The sequence below is a fragment of the Rattus norvegicus genome, chromosome 13, assembly GCF_021556685.1.
Source record: "Rattus norvegicus strain SHRSP/BbbUtx chromosome 13, alternate assembly SHRSP_T2T, whole genome shotgun sequence".
In the NCBI taxonomy this organism is placed as follows: Eukaryota; Metazoa; Chordata; class Mammalia; order Rodentia; family Muridae; genus Rattus; species Rattus norvegicus.
In genome coordinates, this window is record NC_141546.1 from 77,721,308 (window position 1) to 77,739,877 (window position 18,570).

General features: G+C 42.6%; 1 protein-coding gene and 1 long non-coding RNA gene across 11 annotated transcripts in view; one reads left to right on the forward strand and one right to left on the reverse strand.

The window, feature by feature from the left end:
- The window catches only part of LOC134481577 (uncharacterized), an 85,685-nt gene extending 77,431 nt beyond the window's left edge, over window positions 1–8,254 (forward strand). For 2 of the 6 annotated variants that reach the window (XR_015636107.1, XR_015636110.1), the window contains exons 5-6: window positions 3,353–3,433; window positions 7,976–8,254. This is a non-coding gene — a long non-coding RNA (uncharacterized LOC134481577). Of the gene's footprint in view, window positions 1–2,431; window positions 2,565–3,352; window positions 3,434–7,975 lie in introns of those variants that run through there. The other 4 variants (XR_015636108.1, XR_015636111.1, XR_015636112.1 and 1 more) reach the window with 3 other exon arrangements.
- Window positions 206–18,468, reverse strand: Fmo4 (flavin containing dimethylaniline monoxygenase 4). Of its 5 annotated transcripts, none has more exons than XR_015635080.1 (10): window positions 18,236–18,468; window positions 17,052–17,178; window positions 14,662–14,801; window positions 13,122–13,310; window positions 12,418–12,580; window positions 9,478–9,620; window positions 7,907–8,103; window positions 5,426–5,778; window positions 1,482–1,695; window positions 206–915 (listed from the first exon to the last, which is right to left on the reverse strand). XR_015635080.1 is itself a non-coding variant. In XM_087579986.1 (10 exons), the coding sequence occupies exons 3-10, from the start codon at window positions 14,791–14,793 to the stop codon at window positions 480–482; spliced, it is 1,683 nt and encodes a 560-aa protein (XP_087436112.1). In that variant the 5' UTR covers window positions 14,794–14,801; window positions 17,052–17,178; window positions 18,100–18,468; the 3' UTR covers window positions 206–479.
- Between the last annotated feature and the right edge of the window lie 102 nt (window positions 18,469–18,570).

Below are 18,570 nucleotides of genomic sequence, written 5' to 3' on the forward strand. Positions count from 1 at the left end.
CAATGTGAGAAATGTAGAATGTAGAAAATCCTGGAATTTTGGTAAGAGGTGACTGGACATCAACTTGGAAGACACTGTGGGAAGAGAGTAGGCATGCCAAGGTACTTGAGGTAGAACTCTCGTGTCTTGATGCAGATTTCACAAGCAATCATATTAATCTTCAGTGGTTAGGAATGAGGCATCTCAGACCATCATCACAACGGAATACATAAAATGGGTAAATGAAGTTTATTTTGTTCATGATTCTGGAGGCTGGAGGGCTCAAGGACACAGTGGCAGCTTCTGGTGAGAGGTTTGTACTATGTCATTACATAGTAGAAAGGTCAAAGGGCACAAATAAATGCATGAAAAAGCGATAAGAGGCAGCCTTGCTTTATGACAACCTGCCCTATGGAGACTGATCCAGTGTTTGAGAGCAGCACTAGTCTGTTTAAGGGATGTCCCAGATAACTTCCTCCATTGCCAAACTGGAGACCAACTCATGAGTTCTGGGGGATGTACCACAGTATTCGGGAAGGGGAAAACCTTCCTTGCAGCTTACTTTGCACCAGTTCAAGAAACAGTGAAGACTTGTAGATAAGTAAAAGAGAGACAATCAGGACAGGTGCCCCCCAAGTTTTTAAGTAACGTGAGAGGGAGGCAGGCTCCTGGGACTTAGGAACAGTTCGAGTCTTTAGTGGTTTCACAGTCCTGTCCCACTGGGTCAGGATGGCATTTCTGGCTCCGTCCCATCTTCCAGGGCCCATTAGGCGATATTGGTAAGGGGTACATGGTCCAAAGAAAACTTCCCACGCCAATCTTGGGTCCTTAAGGAACAGAAGTGGAATATTGGGCTTCGCGCCTATGCACTGAGTGAGCTCATCCATGTAGGAAATGAAGTCGAGTTTGTCTTGGCTGGTATCTTTAATCACACCCCTATGGCAGAAAAGATGAATGGCATTCATTACTCACTCCCTGTTCTGCATCTCCCAAGTCATAAGATCGACTCTCTAGCCTATTTTGTTACTGCCAAACTTCCGTTGGGAATGCTTTTCTAAGTCAGGAAGAAATAGCAAGGCAGGGGTGGGGGTGGGGGTGGGGGTGGGGGTGGGGGTGGGGGTGGGGGTGGGGGGGTGGGGCTGAGGGATATTTAGCAATCATAGCTGTGAGGGCAAATTCTTTGTTACAGGAGGTGGGAAGGGAAGCATTTAGGAAATGGCTTTTGGTGTTTGAGCATGACATGAGGCTAAAGCCTGGTCAGTCCAAATAAGATGTTGTTGATGAAAGACTAGATCAGAAAGCGTTTCATATGTGGACAGGGAAATGAATAATCCCAGCTACCTGGGCGGCTGAGGCAGGAGGACTACTTGAGTAATCAATTACATGATGGTATTTAAAGCCACAGGCCAGGATGAGGTCATCTAGGAGTGAGATCTAATTTTGGGGGCTCATCAAGTTTAAGGAGGAAGAAGCTAGAGAGGTAAGTATGGACAAAGCCTAACCTTGAGGTGGGAAGTAATTACATTCAGAATGGAATTCCTGGGACCACGTGAAGGCAAGGCAGGAAGACAGGGTCAGTTGCTCCGAGTCACAGGCAGATGAGTAGAATTTACTAATGATCCCCTACAGCAGGCTGTACTTCATACCTTTTAATGAGCTCTTCCTTTTTAATGGCTTCGGCCATCAGTTTCTGAGATGGAGGTATATTACAGAGCCCTATGAGGAAGATCGGAAGCAATGGGAAAGATGTTAGCTTTTCTTTTTCTTAAATTCTGCATCCTCTCATTTCTGGCCTCCTTCTGCTCCAACCTTGGATCTCAGTAACCACAGTACACAAGAAACTCTCTGGATGTAAAATCCGGTTAACCAGGGAACTTCATTGCTAGATTCTCAGATGGTGCTGGATGGCTCAATCCTCAGCCCCGCGCCACCCACCCCGGACAGCACATCGGCTCCAGCAACTGCTGTAGTTCCTCCACATCTACTGTCATACCCCCTTTCCTTCTCAACACTGTATTATACTGCTTAACACTCCTATGATACTTGAGTGTGTGTGTGTGTGTGTGTGTGTGTGTTTTAAAGGCACTCATTTAAATGGAACCAGTCTGAGCGGCCACCTTTGGACACATCTTTCATTTTGTTACTGGGAGGTCTCCGGCGGGTCAGTCTCAGCCTCAGAGTTCTGTCTGTGCATGTTGTGAGGACCACCTCTGTTGGGACTCAGTCTAGGAAAGGAGTTGAGAGAGGAGAAAACCGAGTGCTTCCTAGAACACTCCAAGAAAACAAGTCTCGTGACCTCAGTTTCTTCAAAAACATGGAATTGTTCTTGGAATGAGTTTTTGTGCTTCTCCCAGGTGTATTGTATGGGAATGTGTTTACTTCAGGTTATCCGTTATTGTTTGCTGTTGGTATTTAGTTAAATGTTTAAATTACCCTTTCTATGCCTCTACAGAAAAATACGTTTTTGGCCACGTGGAACTCGTCCTTGTGATCAGCTTGAACTCATGAGAACGTTACTCGTTCAACCTGTTGTAACCCTTAGAGTATAAACCAAGGTTCTGAATAAAATTGGCTATTGCATAAGACTTTAGTCTGCCTTATTGATTGGCTCCATTCTCCCAGGCCCCACAGCCTCTAGAGCAGTGACAAACCTTAGGACAGCTTCAGATCTTGACTTCTGCTCCTGTTCCTTTTACATCTAAACCAGATTTTAGCCTATCAGCATGGGCTCTGACCCTTCTCTCTAGTGACCCAGCTCCCAGCCTCTAAAATCTCATTCTGTCCCTTTGGTTTTCTGGAACTATACCCTTGCCTACTTTATATGAATCTGTCCACCCCTCCTCCAGCTTTTCTTACTTGCCTTGGGCTACTTGTGACCTCAGTAATCTACTCTATCCCCCATCTTGTTCTTGCCAGTCCTGCTCTACCTCATACCAAATGGCAGCTCTAGACCCTCAGAGTTAGGTCTGAGCAGCTCTGCATTATGTTTTCTGCCAGGGTTTTGTTATCTTGTCTAAGACTAGCAAGACTCTGGTAGTTGAAGTGCGTCTTGGAAGCTCTCCAGTAGACCTCACAATTACTTATGTGGTGTGAGCCAATCAAGCTGTGTCTTGCCAACTGCATCATTTTAATAAGCATTTAACAGCTCATTATGCATAAACCCCTAGGTATTTAAAGAGTCCTCTGTGGTTTTAATGTAATTGGTTAATGTTGTAAAAGCACTTTAATTGGCTTTAAAGAAATACATTTTTTTGATAATTTAATGAAAGGTTGCGATTCTTTTCCCTGCAATATAAGGACCGTTTTTTATTGAATTTTTTATTTATATAAGAACCTTCTAATTGTGTCTTATCCTCCCCCTCCATTCAAATAGCATGTCTGCAGTTAGGCTTGTGGTGAAGGCCAATGATTTGAGGTGCTCAGGAGACTGAAGCAGGAAGGTGACAAGCTCAAGGTCAGCTTGGAAATTTTAGTAGATTCTTATCTCAAAAAAAAAAAGAATAAAGAAAAGAGAAAGAAAAAGAAAACAAGAAAGAAGAAAGCTGAGAGTGTAGTTGAGGGATAGAGTGTTGGTCTGGCATGTACGAGACCCTGTGTTCAAACCCTAGCACAAGAAAATACGTATTAAATAATCCCACATGAAAACATACATATACATTAAATATACATGTAGATATTGAATATGTATTAACCTAGGAGAAAACAGGCTGCTTTTAATAAATATGTATCATTTTCTGTGTATGAGTGTTTTGCCTACATGTATGCACTGGATCCCTTGATACTGGGAGTAAGCTGCCATGCAGGTGTTGGGAACTGAACCTATGTTCTCTGCAAGAGCATAAAGTTCTCTTAGCCTCCGAGCCGTCTCTTCAGCCACAAGCACAGGCTTTCAAGTGTGGTTGATGTCTATCGCAATTACAGTGTGAGATTACTGGTTTTTATTTATTAAGGGAAACCTGTTTGGCCCAAATGAGAAAGCTACTTATATTTAAAGGCAACATGGCTGCAAGATCTTTAAAACACTTGCTAATCTGAGTGGTGTGGTGGGATGCCAACAGTAAGAGCAGCACTTATCGCTTAGTGGGCTTCATGGTGGGTCAAGTACTCTGCCAACTGCATTGTACAAAGTGCCCATTAAAAAGCCCTTGATGGGCTGGAGAGATGGCTCAGTGGTTAAGAGCACTTGGCTGCTCTTCCAGAGGTCCTGAGTTCAATTCCCAGCAACCACATGGTGGCTCACAGCCATCTGTAATGGGATCTGATTCGCTCTTCTGGTGTGAATAAATATAGAGCATATATATATATATAAAACACATGAATAAATTAATCTTGACAAAAGGGTCAGTCATGGTGGCAAATGCCTGTTGATCCCAGCACTTGCAGGGCAGAGGCAGGGAGATCTCTGAGTGTTTGAGGCCAGACTGGTCTACAAACTGAGTTCCAGGACAGCTGGGGCTGTTACACAGAGAAGCCCTGTCTCAAAATCCCTCCAAACAAAATAAATGAAAACTGACCCTCCAAAACAACAGAGCTGGACATAAATATACAGATGAAGGACCCGAGATCTTAAGATCTCAAGAGGTCTTTACCCAGCTGATGAGTTTCAGTGCTGGGTTGGACCCCACAAACTGAGCTTCCAGACCCTTTATTTTCTTGAAATGATAACTGACATCATTTAATTAATCAAGTAATTCCCAGGGTCAAATACTTTATAGGCATTCATGAGCAGTTATGGGGCAGGATCAAAAGGGAAATTATGAGGATGTGGGCCTCGTTCAAGCATCTCACCAAATGTTTAGGAAAGGAGTAAAGCCACACTTCAAAGTAATTTGGTTTAGGTCTTAAAGCACGGTTTCTTGTTAGTTTAATATTCTTTTCTATATTAAAGGACTCTCGTCTCTATGTGGGCAACTTTCACAGCAATTCTTTTTTTTTTTTTTTTTTTATTAACTTGAGTATTTCTTATATACATTTCGAGTGTTATTCCCTTTCCCGGTTTCCGGGCAAACATCCCCCTCCCCCCTCCCCTTCCTTATGGGTGTTCCCCTCCCAACCCTCCCACCATTGCCGCCCTCCCCCCATAGACTAGTTCACTGGGGGTTCAGTCTTAGCAGGACCCAGGGCTTCCCCTTCCACTGGTGCTCTTACTAGGATATTCATTGCTACCTATGGGGTCAGAGTCCAGGGTCAGTCCATGTATAGTCTTTAGGTATTTCACAGCAATTCTTATCCCATCCAGAGACTCAGCATAGCTTGCCCTCAGTCACATGGAATGACATATGCACATCTCTTATAATGCCACACACATATATGATTAATTGCTCATTAAGTATGCTGCTAGTATTTTATTTTATTTTAGCTCACATCTGTTTGGCTTTAGGTAAACGGCAGGCACTAATTTTAAGATTCAATTGCTGGCATCTGTGTTTAAATAAAGCCGACATACCTTTGAATACTCTCGTGGCCCACCGTGCTTGGAACTCTGTGCCCACTAAGATAGACCCAGTAAGGCTGATCAGGCCAATGATGGCTAATGTTGATCTCTCCAAATTTGGGGGAAACACTCGCTTGTATAGTATGACCTTCTTTGTGCAAAGGCTTTTGAGAGGCTCTTCAAAAAAGGGAAAAGAAAATTCATATCCTGTAGTGAAGATCACTACATCAATGTTGGCTTCTATTGTCCCATCTTCAAAGACGATAGAGGATTCTGTAAAATCCTTCACGCTGGTTTTCATGGTGATTTTCCCACAGAGGATACAAGTTGGTAGTTCATCATTCACAATAAATTTTGGTTTTTTCCTTGGAGAGAGGAAAAAAATTCACTATAGTTACTTACAAGAGACTTAGCGAATGCTTTTCCTTCAGTCAATTGAATTAGATTATCTGCCAAGCCAAGGAAGTGAGTCGAGCAGTATTTAATTTGAAGTTGGGTATCTGATAAACAATCACTGTGTTTATAACATGCTGCCTCCATGCTCTCTGGAGAAGGCAAGTGGAAAATGACCCTTTCCTGACTTGATTTACAATTCCCTTAAAAATTACATTGAGCCATACATACATACATACACATACATACATACATACATACATACATACATACAGAGAGATAGCAAAATAAATAGAAGAGAGAGAGGAGGAGGAGGAAGAGGAGGAAAATTTGCAGGGCCCAGTTCTTTCTTTCTAATACATGTTCTGGGGACTGGGCTTGGGTTCTCAGGCTTGGTAACAGATACCTTTATGAGCAGTCTAATTCATTTCTAGAATAGTGTTTCTGTTTTTGTTTCTTCCTTCCCTCCCCCACCCCCCTTTTTGTGTGGAGATCGAACCAGGGGCTTCACACATACCAGGCAAATGGTTTCCCACTGAGCTATACCCCTGATATAGCAATGCTTAAAGTATAAGCATAGAATATACCACCAACCGTTTGATGATCAATTTGGGGTTCCACATCACCCAGGTCATTGGAAGTCATATTAGGTCAAGAGGAAGTCAGTACGTTACTATCTTCTAAAATTAAACACTATTCATCTGTTAACATGGAGGGCTATTTCCATCACTACTTCAGACATATGGTCTCTATAAAACTGACAGGTCACACCATCTCTGCCATATTTTTTTATACTTCAAAATAGATATTGCTAAAGCATATTTGAGTTTGGCATATATTAAAATCACATTTAATGTCATGACATGAAGTTTAACGTTTTTCCATACATAATTCTATAAAGTACTATATTAAGACACATTACTTCAGGGACTCTTATTAGGAATCCCTACCTCTAATCACTGTCAGACTAGGCATTTATTATTACATGTGGTGAGAGCCAACCATTTATACTCATGGATGCCATAAGCATTGTATTTCTGGATAATAGCAGTTTCAAGATGCCTCAGAGCCAATTTAAGTTTCCTTTCAAACTGGAATTAAAAGTTTTTTCTTTCATTTTATTGTAGCATTGTGAATTCACTACTGTGAACACTAGGCAGAGAATATGGTTGTTTCAAGGACTGCTGTGGAAATTGATGGACAATGTCTTAAGGCAATAAGTTTATAACAGGAGAAACTAAGACAATGCTGTCCCTATTGAGCATGTAGAGTTCTGATTAATACAGAACAAGAGATGCTGATTTAAAATTCCCCATCAGAAATCCAAATCAAAATGACAAGATGCTATCTCACCCCAGTTAGAATGACTATTGCTTTTCTAAAAAAAAATGTGGGTGGCTGTATGGAAAATGGAATATGTGCACTTGTGGTGGGAATGTCACCTGGTTTAGCCTATATGGAGGCTCCAAAAACAACAACAGCAACAACAACTACAGCAGCAGCAGCAGCAGCAACAAAACCCACACAACCAAACATTAAAAAACTAAGACTAGACCCACCATATGATCTGCCTAGTCACTTCTGGGAATATATCCCAAAGTAATAATAAAATCAACATTCCAAAGAGATGTCTGTATTCCCATTTTCTTATTCATAGTACCTTAGGTGTAGAGTCAATATCGGTGCTCATCAACAAATGCATGAATAAAAGTGTGACACACACACACACACACAGAGAGAGAGAGAGAGAGAGAGAGAGAGAGAGAGAGAGAGGCAGACAGACAGACAGTATTTTAGACAGACAGTATTTTCAGCCTAAAGAAGAATGGAATCTTTCATCTACAGAAAAATGGAGAGACTCAAAACTATATTACATGAAATACATTAAGCTAAAAAATGTAAGTGCAGCCCATTCATTTCCCTAAGATCAGAACGGTGACCATTAAGGTTGGAGAAGAGTGACTGTCAGGGAGAGAGAGGAAAAAAGGAGGTTGGCTTTGAACAGTTGATGCTACTCCACCAATAATTAAAATGTATACATAGCAGTAAAAACGGTTAAAAGAAACTGAAGCTTTCCCATGAAATAAAAATGTTAAGTACCCTTTTGCAATGCTTAATCCATAGTTCTCATGGTTAAATATTTTATTCATTTGCCTCTCTTGATTCCAGCTTACAAAGCAGGAGGGCAGAACTCGTGCGAGGAAGTTGCGCCATCTTGTCTGCATCATATTCAAAGGGTAGCCACCAACTGAGGAGCGGCTGCGAACCCAGGCACCAGTCCTAGTGCTGAGAAACACCTACAAAGACAGATGATAACCACATGTCCACCACTTTGTAGTACTTCTTTTGATGTGTTTAAAATGTACTATATTCTGGTTTTCTAACACAGACCTATATGTGGCCATATGCTCTTGTTGCTATAATTCTAAAGACACGTCATTTGATGTATATATGTTAGTATCTTCATTACATTATTTCTAGAATTGTGGAGATAGAACTGTAATATTTGTAGTTATAATCTGTTGGTCTGGTGATCTTAGGTGTGTTTGGGGTACGTATGGGTGCAGATATGTGTCAATGTGTGCATGCACTCATGCAAAGGTCAGAGCTCAACATCGGATGTCATTTCTCAGGATCCATCTACCTTGTTTTTTGAGGCAGAGTCTCTCGCTCGGTCCTGGGGCTCATATATTAGGCTAGGCCGTTTGTCTGCTGAGCCCCAGACACCTGCTTTCCCGACAGAACATATATTCTGGCTTTTTATGTAGTCTCTGAGGATGGAACCGTTAATCTCATGCTTTTGTTACAAACATTTATTCGTGTGACTGAGCTAGCTCTTCAGGCTCTGGTCTTGCAGTTTTAAAACATATAAATAATACAGAATTGTAAGGTTCAGAAGAATAACTGTAACTAAATTAAGTATAAACCTATTCTTTTGAGATCTAATAACTTTCCTGTAAATTATGCACATGAAATAGATCTCTAACTTGTGAGTTGTTTGGAAATTCTAAAATCATCACACATGCTTATATACTTACACAGTTAAAGGTTGCTTTTATATTAATACAAAGAGCAGATCCGATTTCTAGTAGAAGAGTTGGAGACCTTTGGCAAACAACCTCACCACTGGGTTCTAACGCAGGACTTTGACAGAATTACAGAGGGTTTGTATAAAGGAAAGATGGGTGGGAGGAGTTGGGTGCATGTGCCTAGCGCCCCAGATATGGGGAGTCTGGAGCAAGAGTTTGAAGCCTGCTGAGCCTTTGTAGTGAGATCATAATCCAGTAGAGAGAAGTAAGAAATGGTTTCGGGGAGGGAAAAAAGAGTAGGTGTGCAAGCTGCAGCGATGAAGACTGGGAGGCAGAGAAGGAGGGAGAAAGAGAGAAGAGGGAGAGAGGGCCTTGCCTTCTGTGACAGGTTGCCTAATTGGTCACATCCCTTAAAGATCACGTTTGAACAATGCCTGTGATTAGGAGTTCACATAGTTTTTCTGTAGACTTTTGGATATAGTCAAACTCTGTGAAGTGTGTTTTCTGAAAGAGAACTTTGGGGCTTTCCTCCACTCATGCCAGCTTAATTTGCCAATTGCGAAGGCAGTTATAGTCTTGGTAGCTTCTCTGCAGCCACTATCCATGCTGATGGGAATGCAGGCCCTGATTCAGAAACAGTACCTGTGCTGCTATTCCACTGAGCTCCACTGCGACATCCCCGCCAGTGTTTCCAAGACCAACCACCAGGATGCGCTTGCCCCGAAAGGCATCTGGAATCCTGTACTCTTGGCTGTGTAGGATCTGTCCTTTAAACTTATGGATTCCTGAGGGAAGAGCAGGATGAACAGACCTGAAATACGTTATAATTCTGCGGTACACAACACTAGGGAAGCACAGTGCTTGTATCACTACTTGCCATAAGTAGAAGCAGGGAGGACAACTCTTCTGGAAATTCAGTGAGCTTAAGCACAGATCTTGTACAATCTGCCTTGTTCAAAATACTGTTCAGAGCTGGAGGGATAGCTCTGGGGGTAAAGGTATTTGCTGACAAGCCTGATAACCTGGGTTCAATTCCCAGAATCCACGTGACGGAAGGAGAGAAATGACTTGTGCAAATTGTCGTCTGACTTCTGTATGTGCACTGTGATATGCACATGGTGAGTACACGTGAATATAAGAAAAGTTCACGTAAAATAAGCTCATGGATAAAATCGTAGCAAGTGGGAACAAATTGAAAGCATCCGTCTGCCATGCGGGACAGCACACGGGCGCCTATGTTTACTACTTTCGTCCACCGCACTGCTGGTGAGAACGGTGAAGAAGAGAAGGAATGAGAGCATTCGTTTGGGAAGAAGGAAGTTAAGTTCTCATTGTTTGCATGTAAGATGACTTTATATAGAGAAAACTCCATGGATTCTCCCCTAGAAAACAACCCTGTAAGATTAATTAATTAAGCAAAAATTGTATGATACTAAATTAACCTACAGCATTATTGCTGTATATTGATGGAGAAAGATCTGACATAGAAATCAATAAAACAAATCCATATGTGATAGTTATAACAAAATAGACTGGAATAGGTTTAATCGAAGAGGGAAATATGTAAAAACATCGATGAGGAGTCAATAGATAGTCCAGTGGGCTAAGGGTCATGCCACCAAGCCACCAAACCAGATGATCTGAGTTTAATCCCTGAGTTCAAGTCCAGACACCACTTACAATACTGCTTCTTGAGAAACTATGGATTGAATTGTCACTTGATCCCTATTCCTGAGCATATTCTATTTGTGATCGATTTTTATAAGATTTATGTTGAATTTTTCCTCTTGCAATTCTATAATTTTATCCTTCATACTCTTATAATTTCTTTCTGTTTCTCAAAACAAAAACCAAAAACCAAACCAAACAACCAAACAACCAAACAAAAAACCCCCCAAAAAACATAAAACCCCCAAAACAAAAATATCAAGGGCCGGAGAGACGGCTCAGTGGGCAAGCATGTTTGCTATGCAAACATGAAGATCTGCGTTTTGATCCCAGCATCCATGTAAAAAGCTAGATGTGGCCTCACTTATGCCTGGAACCCAGGAGCTGTTGGAGGTGGAGGCAGGAGGTCTCTGGAACCTTCTGGCTTTCAGCCTAGTAGAAGGGTCAGTGAGAGACTCTGTCCCACCGGAATAAGGTGGAAGATGACAGAGTGGGACAACCAACATCCCCCTCTTAGGAAGTTGACAGAGCAGGACGCCCAGCAGCCCTCTCTTACCTCTGTGCATCTTGACCTATTACCCCCCCCAACACATGTATATGCTACACAATAAATATCATAATCATGTACACATATACAAAATAAAAGAGTCAAAATTTTACTTTCTAATTGCTTTCAGGGTCACCAAAACCTGAAAGAATAGGAACAGTTTCACTACATTATAGTAATCCTTACTTTCCTAATTTTATTTGCCACACTTGAACTTGAATGGATGTCAGGTTTCTAAACAAGCAATTATGCCAACCAACCAGAGCTTCCAGGGACTAAGCCACTACCTAAAGACTATACATGGACTGACCCTGGACTCTGACCTCATACGTAGCAATGAATAGCCTAGTAAGAGCACCAGTGGAAGGGGAAGCCCTGGGTCCTGCCAAGACTGAACCCCCAGTGAACTAGATTGCTGGGGGGAGGGTGGTAATGGGGGGAGGATGGGGAGGGGAAGCCCATATGGAAGGGGAGGGGGAGGGGTTAGGGAGATGTTGGCCCGGAAACCGGGAAGGGGAATAACACACTCGAAATGTATATAAGAAATACTCAAGTTAATAAAGATGGAAAAAAAACAAGCAATTATATTATGACCTCAGAGAGGAAGGTTTGCCAATCATGAATGTGTTACAAAGTGTGCCCCCAGTGGAAGGGGAAGCCCTTGGTCCTGCCAAGGTTGGACCTCCAGTGCAGGGCAATGTGTGTGTGGGGGCAGTAAGGGGGATGGAGGGGAGGGGGAGGGGAGCTTATGGACAGGAAACCGGGAAAGGGAATAACATTTGAAATGTGAGTAAAGAAATATATCTAATAAAAAATTAAGAAATATATCTAATAAAAAAAAAAGAGTGTGCCCAACTGGTTGCTTTCAAAGGGGATTTCAAAACACCGTGGTCTGAGAGGTATAGCAGGCAATTTTAAAAAGTGAATGCATTCATTTAAATATATAGTTTTTGTTTTGTTTCCTTTAAAACCCACCTGTTAAACTTCTGTAGTCTCTTACATTGTGTTTTTGAATCATAGACCAGCCCTGCTTCAAAGGACCACCCCCACACAAAATTAGCAGCTTTTTAAAAAATGACAGATGTGATATTTTTAAGTCTTGTTTGATTGCTGCACTTGAAATAGATATGTCCAGTAAGGCTTCAGCCACAGCATTTATATTAATACCTAAATAGTAACACCGCAAACCAAAACAGAACTTTTTTTTTTTTTTTTTTTTACCATTCAAATTAATTTTGTGCGTGTAATTTCCAAGCAAATGTAACACTGTCTCTAAGCCTGGGAAACTATTGTCAATTATGAGCAAGTCATTTTTCTTCTAGAAGAACCCAAAAGAGTAGTGATGATCTCAGGTAGAATTGACTCACCAGGGAAGGACTCCAGAGGTAAACGTGGGCTCAGGAATTGCCCAGTGCAAACCATAACAGCATCAAATACAGCTCTGTCCTGTTTGCCCTCTGTCTCTGTGACAACTTCCCATTGGCCAGTTTCAGAGAAGTCTGGACGCTTAGTTACACTCCGCACAGTAGTCTGTAAGCAAGAGACACAGTGGTGTAATACCCACCTTCTATTTTAAATGGACCAACAGATGACACAGGTCTGTAAATATCAGCTAACCCATTCTTAGAGAAATTAAGTAGCCTGCGCCGTCTCACAGATACTCATACATGGACCAGGTCTTAGGACAGCTGACTCTCCTCCTTGGAAGGATAAAGCAGGCCATTTTTCTTGATGAGGAGGAAACGAGTTATAATTCCTGATGCAGAGAGAAGTCAGAAGAGCAAACTTTCTTCCATCATAATTTCTATGGTGAGAGCTGTAGTCATTTCTTCTCAATGGGTTTCAGAAATATAATTATTCTTACTTTATTCTCAGGGAAAAAAACCTTAAGTCCCATCCTAAACAAGGCTGACATTTGGAGGAGGACTCAGGAAATTCAGTATTTTAATGCTTTAAGTAAGGAACAATGAGGAAAGAATTCAAGTGAAGTTTCCTTAATCATCTCATTTCCATGAGGTTGCTGACTAGGCGGCCTCCATTCAGGAGTTTTCCATAACCCAACCCATCTTACCTTAAACCGAATATATTTCAGGAGGCCGAAGTGCTCAGCAAATTCTCTGAGATAGTCCCAGAATTTCTCATGGCTCATGAAATTGGGGTAATCTTCGTGGAATGGGAAGTCACTGTAACATGACATTTCCTTGCAGACATTTGTCACTAGTGACCTGTAAACCCTGGTCATTCCATCCTCAGATGCTTCCTATAGTGGAGGTATGGTTAGTTAGAAGGAAAGAAGGAGCAAGGCAGAAGAGAAGATTCTCTTGGTGGCCTTGGGGGCTCATGGGTGTCCAGCTGAAAGGGTTCAAAGCAATGAGCATTCTACTTGTAATTTTATAGAGTTCTAAAAACCCCAGCATTGGGTGTCCATCTGCCATGGTAAGATGTCCTTACTGGAGCTGGAGTAAGTAAATGCAGTCTTTTGGCCCATCACAAAGAAGGTGATGACAGTAACTCGATTGCTCTTAAATGATGCCAGGGACGCACGGCGTCTGGTCAGTCTCGGCTGTCTGCTCCTTCTTCACCTGCCATAGTGACTCCCTCCACTCACTCTGGCCATTTCTCCCCTTACTTGATAGTTTTCCTCATTGTATCCTATGCGTATTTGCTGATTGTATTCTTTCCGTCAGCATTAAGAATATCGAACGATAAGTTTAGGAGCAAACCCCAGCACCCTCATTAGCCCTTTCCCCCTCCCTCCCATCCTAGCCGTCAGGAATATTCATCATGTGCTGGCAACTTAGTTTCCCTCCTGTATCTCTTAACTCATTCTCTGGTCTTGGTCTCTGTCACTCAAAAACAAAACATCAAAGGCACCTATAAGCTAGGTACCAATGAGCTTCATTTTCCAATTTCCAATCTCCATCCCTCTCTCAAATGGGTTCTTTCCCTGTCCCGTCCCCCTAGGAGCCTGCCAAGACTCAAGGGTTTGCTGAAGGTAACTACTGTGGTCCCACAACACTGGTGACCTGCATCTTAGAGCTTCTCCCACTGCACTGCCAGGGCCTCTTTACTGTTTCTGTTCTCTTCTCAACTATGTGGAGGGTGATGGGGTCCGTGTCTGTTTTGTGCACCATCATATCCGGACAGAAAGACATGGTAAGTACGTGTAGATTGGATGAGTCTTTCATAAGATCTGAACAGTGTCTGGGAGTTGACTAACCACTGCTTAACTCCAACTTCATCCTCACCCAGTGTGTAATCCATTCTCCATTCACCAAGACTGGCCAGCTTGCTGGATGTGCTCTTGTACTTTTAGAATTTCCAAATCCAGAAACCATCAGATACCCCCAAACTATGCTGATATTATTATCAGATTTCACTCCTTTTCTATTCTCTTCTCCGTGCCCGTGACTCTGCCTTGCCTATTTCTAAGGCTCTGGACATGCCAGACCGCATCCCCCACAGCATTTATCACGAAGCCACACACATAGTTAGGTTATTGCAGTGAACCCCTGTATTGACCACCAAGGCAGGCTAATGCCACCTCAAGTGACCAGGAGCCGCACATGATTGGACTTTTGGGTGCTCGGATGGGAAGATGAACTACGCACAGCAAACTTCCACAGTCCGCCGAAGTCACTACTCCTCTCAAAACAGGTAGGCTCCAGGTTCTCGTCCAAGCAGCACTTGATTGAGGACAGGCCACTCACTCCAGCTCCAATCACTGCCACTTTCTTGGCCATGGTGCGCTCTGTGTGAAGGTCAAGAAAAGCTCTGTACAGCAGTTTTGGAAGAGAACCCTTGACCAGCTGAGGTAGTGTTGCTAATATTAAATGTTATTAATGTTAACTAAAGGCTCTTAATCTTTGGGTGGAAGCTGAATCACAGTTTGATTAAAAACTGGAGGCTCTGGAAGTCAACGGTTTTGATTTAAGTAGTGGCCTCACCTCTCGTTAGTTGCGTGACTTTGGGCTAGGTGCCACTCTTCTATGTGCCTTGCTTTTCCCATCAGTAAGGTGGGGGTGACAATGAGGATCACTAGGGTTTTTGTGAAGCTTAAATGACTGGCATGTGTTAGGATGGTTCAGAAGTACACGTGGTACTAGTAAGTGCTCAATTAAATCCAGCTGTTGTTTTTATTACCGAGTGTAGCTAGTACTTTAGCACCACGGGACTCTTATAACCCCTCCATAGTAAGGGGGCTTTTCACTATCATCTTGCTTCTCTAAATCTTCTCCTAGAGAGATGGCTCAGTGATTAAGAATTCTGGTTATTGCAGAGGACTTGCGTTCAATTCCCAGCATACGCATGGTGCCTCACAGCTGGCTGTAACTCCAGTCCCAGAGCATCTGATGGCCTCTTCTGCCTTTCTTGATGACTCATCATGCACATAACTCACATACATATATGCAGGCAAAATGCTCATATACATAAAATTGTAAAACAAACAAACCTTTAAAAAACAAAGTTAGTAATCTAGAGAAAATATTTTGAAATACACAAATACTACTATGCCTAATATGTAAAATAAGCTTATACATTAACTAATAAATTTGTATGAGAAAATAATCTATTTTCAATAAAAGCAAATAATAATAACAATAAAGATACCAATTGAGAGAATTGGCATGAATGGGCAATTTATCCGAGGAAAGAATAGCATCAGTCACGAAGTGTATGAAAACATGTTCTATTTCATTAATAACGACTTTGTTAATAACACAAAGCCTGAGGTGATAATTTCTAGTTTTCAAATATGAAGTTTGCAAAATGGAGGAATGCCTGGTAAAGCAGTGTGTGGTGTGCAGCAGAGCAACTCTGTGTGCACGCTCGATTACAGTGGTGCTTGCCTTGGGGAGCTAGCAGAGCATCTGTGTGTGAGGACCACGGGCCCAGCAGAGCATCTGTGTGTGAGGACCACGGGCCCAGCAGGGCATCTGTGTGTGAGGACCACGGGCCCAGCAGGGCATCTGTGTGTGAGGACCACGGGCCCAACAGAGCATCTGTGTGTGAGGACCACGGGTCCAGCAGAGCATCTGTGTGTGAGGACCACGGGCCCAACCAAAGAAACCCAGCATGAGTTTCCTCACTGCGGATACACACACTGCTTTGAGAGGCGGAATCTGCCATAGGTCACTTCTGGCATGGGCCTGTGCTGCTGAACTGAGGGCATCAGACATCCCGTGACCCCGTCACTAAGGCTCTCTCTGTCCCTTTGCTCAGTTCTGAGGGGCTTCTCAGGGCTTCCTATTTCAAACTTACTGCTGTCCATCTCTCTGTGAGGTTGGGGTTCCCTGTACCTGGCTCATTCATCTATCTCTTCCATTTCAACTGAGTCCATCTGGGAGTCTCTTAGTTTAGAGCGAGTTAGGGCGAAAGGAGACTGGACCTCAGAGGCAGCAACTTCTGAACTTTGCTACTGAATAAGAATGGACCCACAGGTTCATGTATGTTTAGTTGCCAGGGAGGGGGACTATTTGAAAAGATTAGAAAGATTAGAGGGTGTGGCCTTATTGAAGGAAGTGTGTCACTGGGGGTGGGCTTTGAAGTTTCAAAAGCTCATGCTAAGCCCAGAGGCTGTCTGTCTGTCTGTCTGTCTGTCTGCTCTCTGCTTGTGGATCACAAAGTAGCTCCAATCCACTGCCTTCCCACCATGATAATAATGGACTAAACTTCTGAAACTGTTAGCAAGCTCTCAGTTAAATGCTTTCTGAGTGGAGTCGGCTTGGTCATGATGTCTGTCTCTTCATAGCAATAGAACAGGGACCATGACAGCTACTGAGAAGTTATTAGACGCTACCACAAAAACAACAATAACAACACTGGTAAATGAGAAAGCTGCCTGTGTTAATGGGCTGTGTAAACAATGTAATATGTTTACATACGAGGACCCAGCACCGAATACTTACCTGGTGTTTATCCTTCCACTCTCTTTCCCTAAGAGAGACAGCGCCTGTAGACAAATTCTACCAGCAAGTTTGGACCAACATGGGAAACATACCTGTGGATTCCCTTGGGTTGTCAACACCTGGGTGGCATTCAACCAGGGACAAACGGCCTTCACCGAGAAGAACAACTTGAATTTCTGGGTGAAGGTCTGAAGTTGTCGGATCTCCGCCGTGCCCTGTCTTTGAAACGACACAGGAGAAGTGGCTGTTTGTTGAACTGGTAAAAGTATGTTAGTGAGATAGACCAACAGCAATGGAATTCATTCACTATTGTGCCCAGTCTAGAGTGAACTCTGGGGTAAAACTGGACTCTAGGACCAGTTCCAAGATTAGTAACACTAGCAATGGAAGCACATCTGTACACTGCAATATTAGTGTTTAAGCACCATGAGCTAATGGTGGTAGCCATTTGAAAATGTGGTTTATTTTAGTAAGGGAAGGTTATGGGCAAGATAGAAGCAGAGACTAGCCAGGTATGTGTCCTTGACCAAAATTCTAGAAAATACACACTTAAAGTAGTTTTATTTTTCTCTCTCAAGTTTGAAAGTATTTCATTTGAGACAAAATAGCTCATAAAATAAAAACAAATCCACAAAAAGAAAGGGGGAAAAAGCTGCAAAAATCTCAAACAAATAAAAACAACCCCCCACCCCAATTCAACTAACCGCCAAGCAAAATCCAGCCGTGAATTAAAACTTGCAGGCCTAAGAAAATGCATGGTGTGCCATCTCTGTCAGTTCTAAGGAGCACAAAAGCATGAGAAATATTGCATTGCTCTCTGGCTAGAAAGGAGACCAGAGTTTCTGAACTTAGACCTTTGTGTAACGCCCAAACCCCACCTCATATCTGATCAGTTAATAAACGCTTCCAGTATATGGAATAGCACAGCTAGGACTTCTGGGAGATTGCCATTTGATGATGTACTAATTCACCTTATCACCACTGAACTGTGCTTTTTCTATCTGGGTTTCCAAGTTTAACTCACTTCTGTATCATTCTAAGGTTAGAGTGGGACCCACTGGAGGGCCACGTGTGACTCCCTTTGGATGGTCTACTCCAACTCCGCTCCGTTTTCTATCTCCTTAACCCCATTGCTCTTACCTCAACAGGCTTCAGACGCAAATCACATGCCTTCTGCAAAAACACACTGTCTGTCCACCTTCCACAAGCGTAGTTTCTAGGAAACTCTTTCCTCTTGAAGGGAAAAAAAAAAAAAAACTGACAACCCGGGGCTTACCTTGCAAGCATAGAGCAGGTGAGAAGCCAAAGGTGAGAGGTCAAAGGTGGAGTTTGTTTTATAAAACAACAGGAAGAAGTTTCGGTCTCAGAGCCTTGTCCTAAGGAGGAAACAGAGTGCTACTGACTTTGCTGACTTTGCTCAAACTCTCAGTTCAACACAAAAGCCCGTTGCTTCTTCTGCTATGCTATGTACAACAGGGAGTTGTATTAATATGAACTTGACACTTCCGCAATCTCGGGGGAGGGCGGAATGACGACGACTTAGAATTCAGCTTTCAGATTGGAAAGAAAGAAAAGAGTCCTGCCCCTTTCCCACACCCTTCACTGGACAAG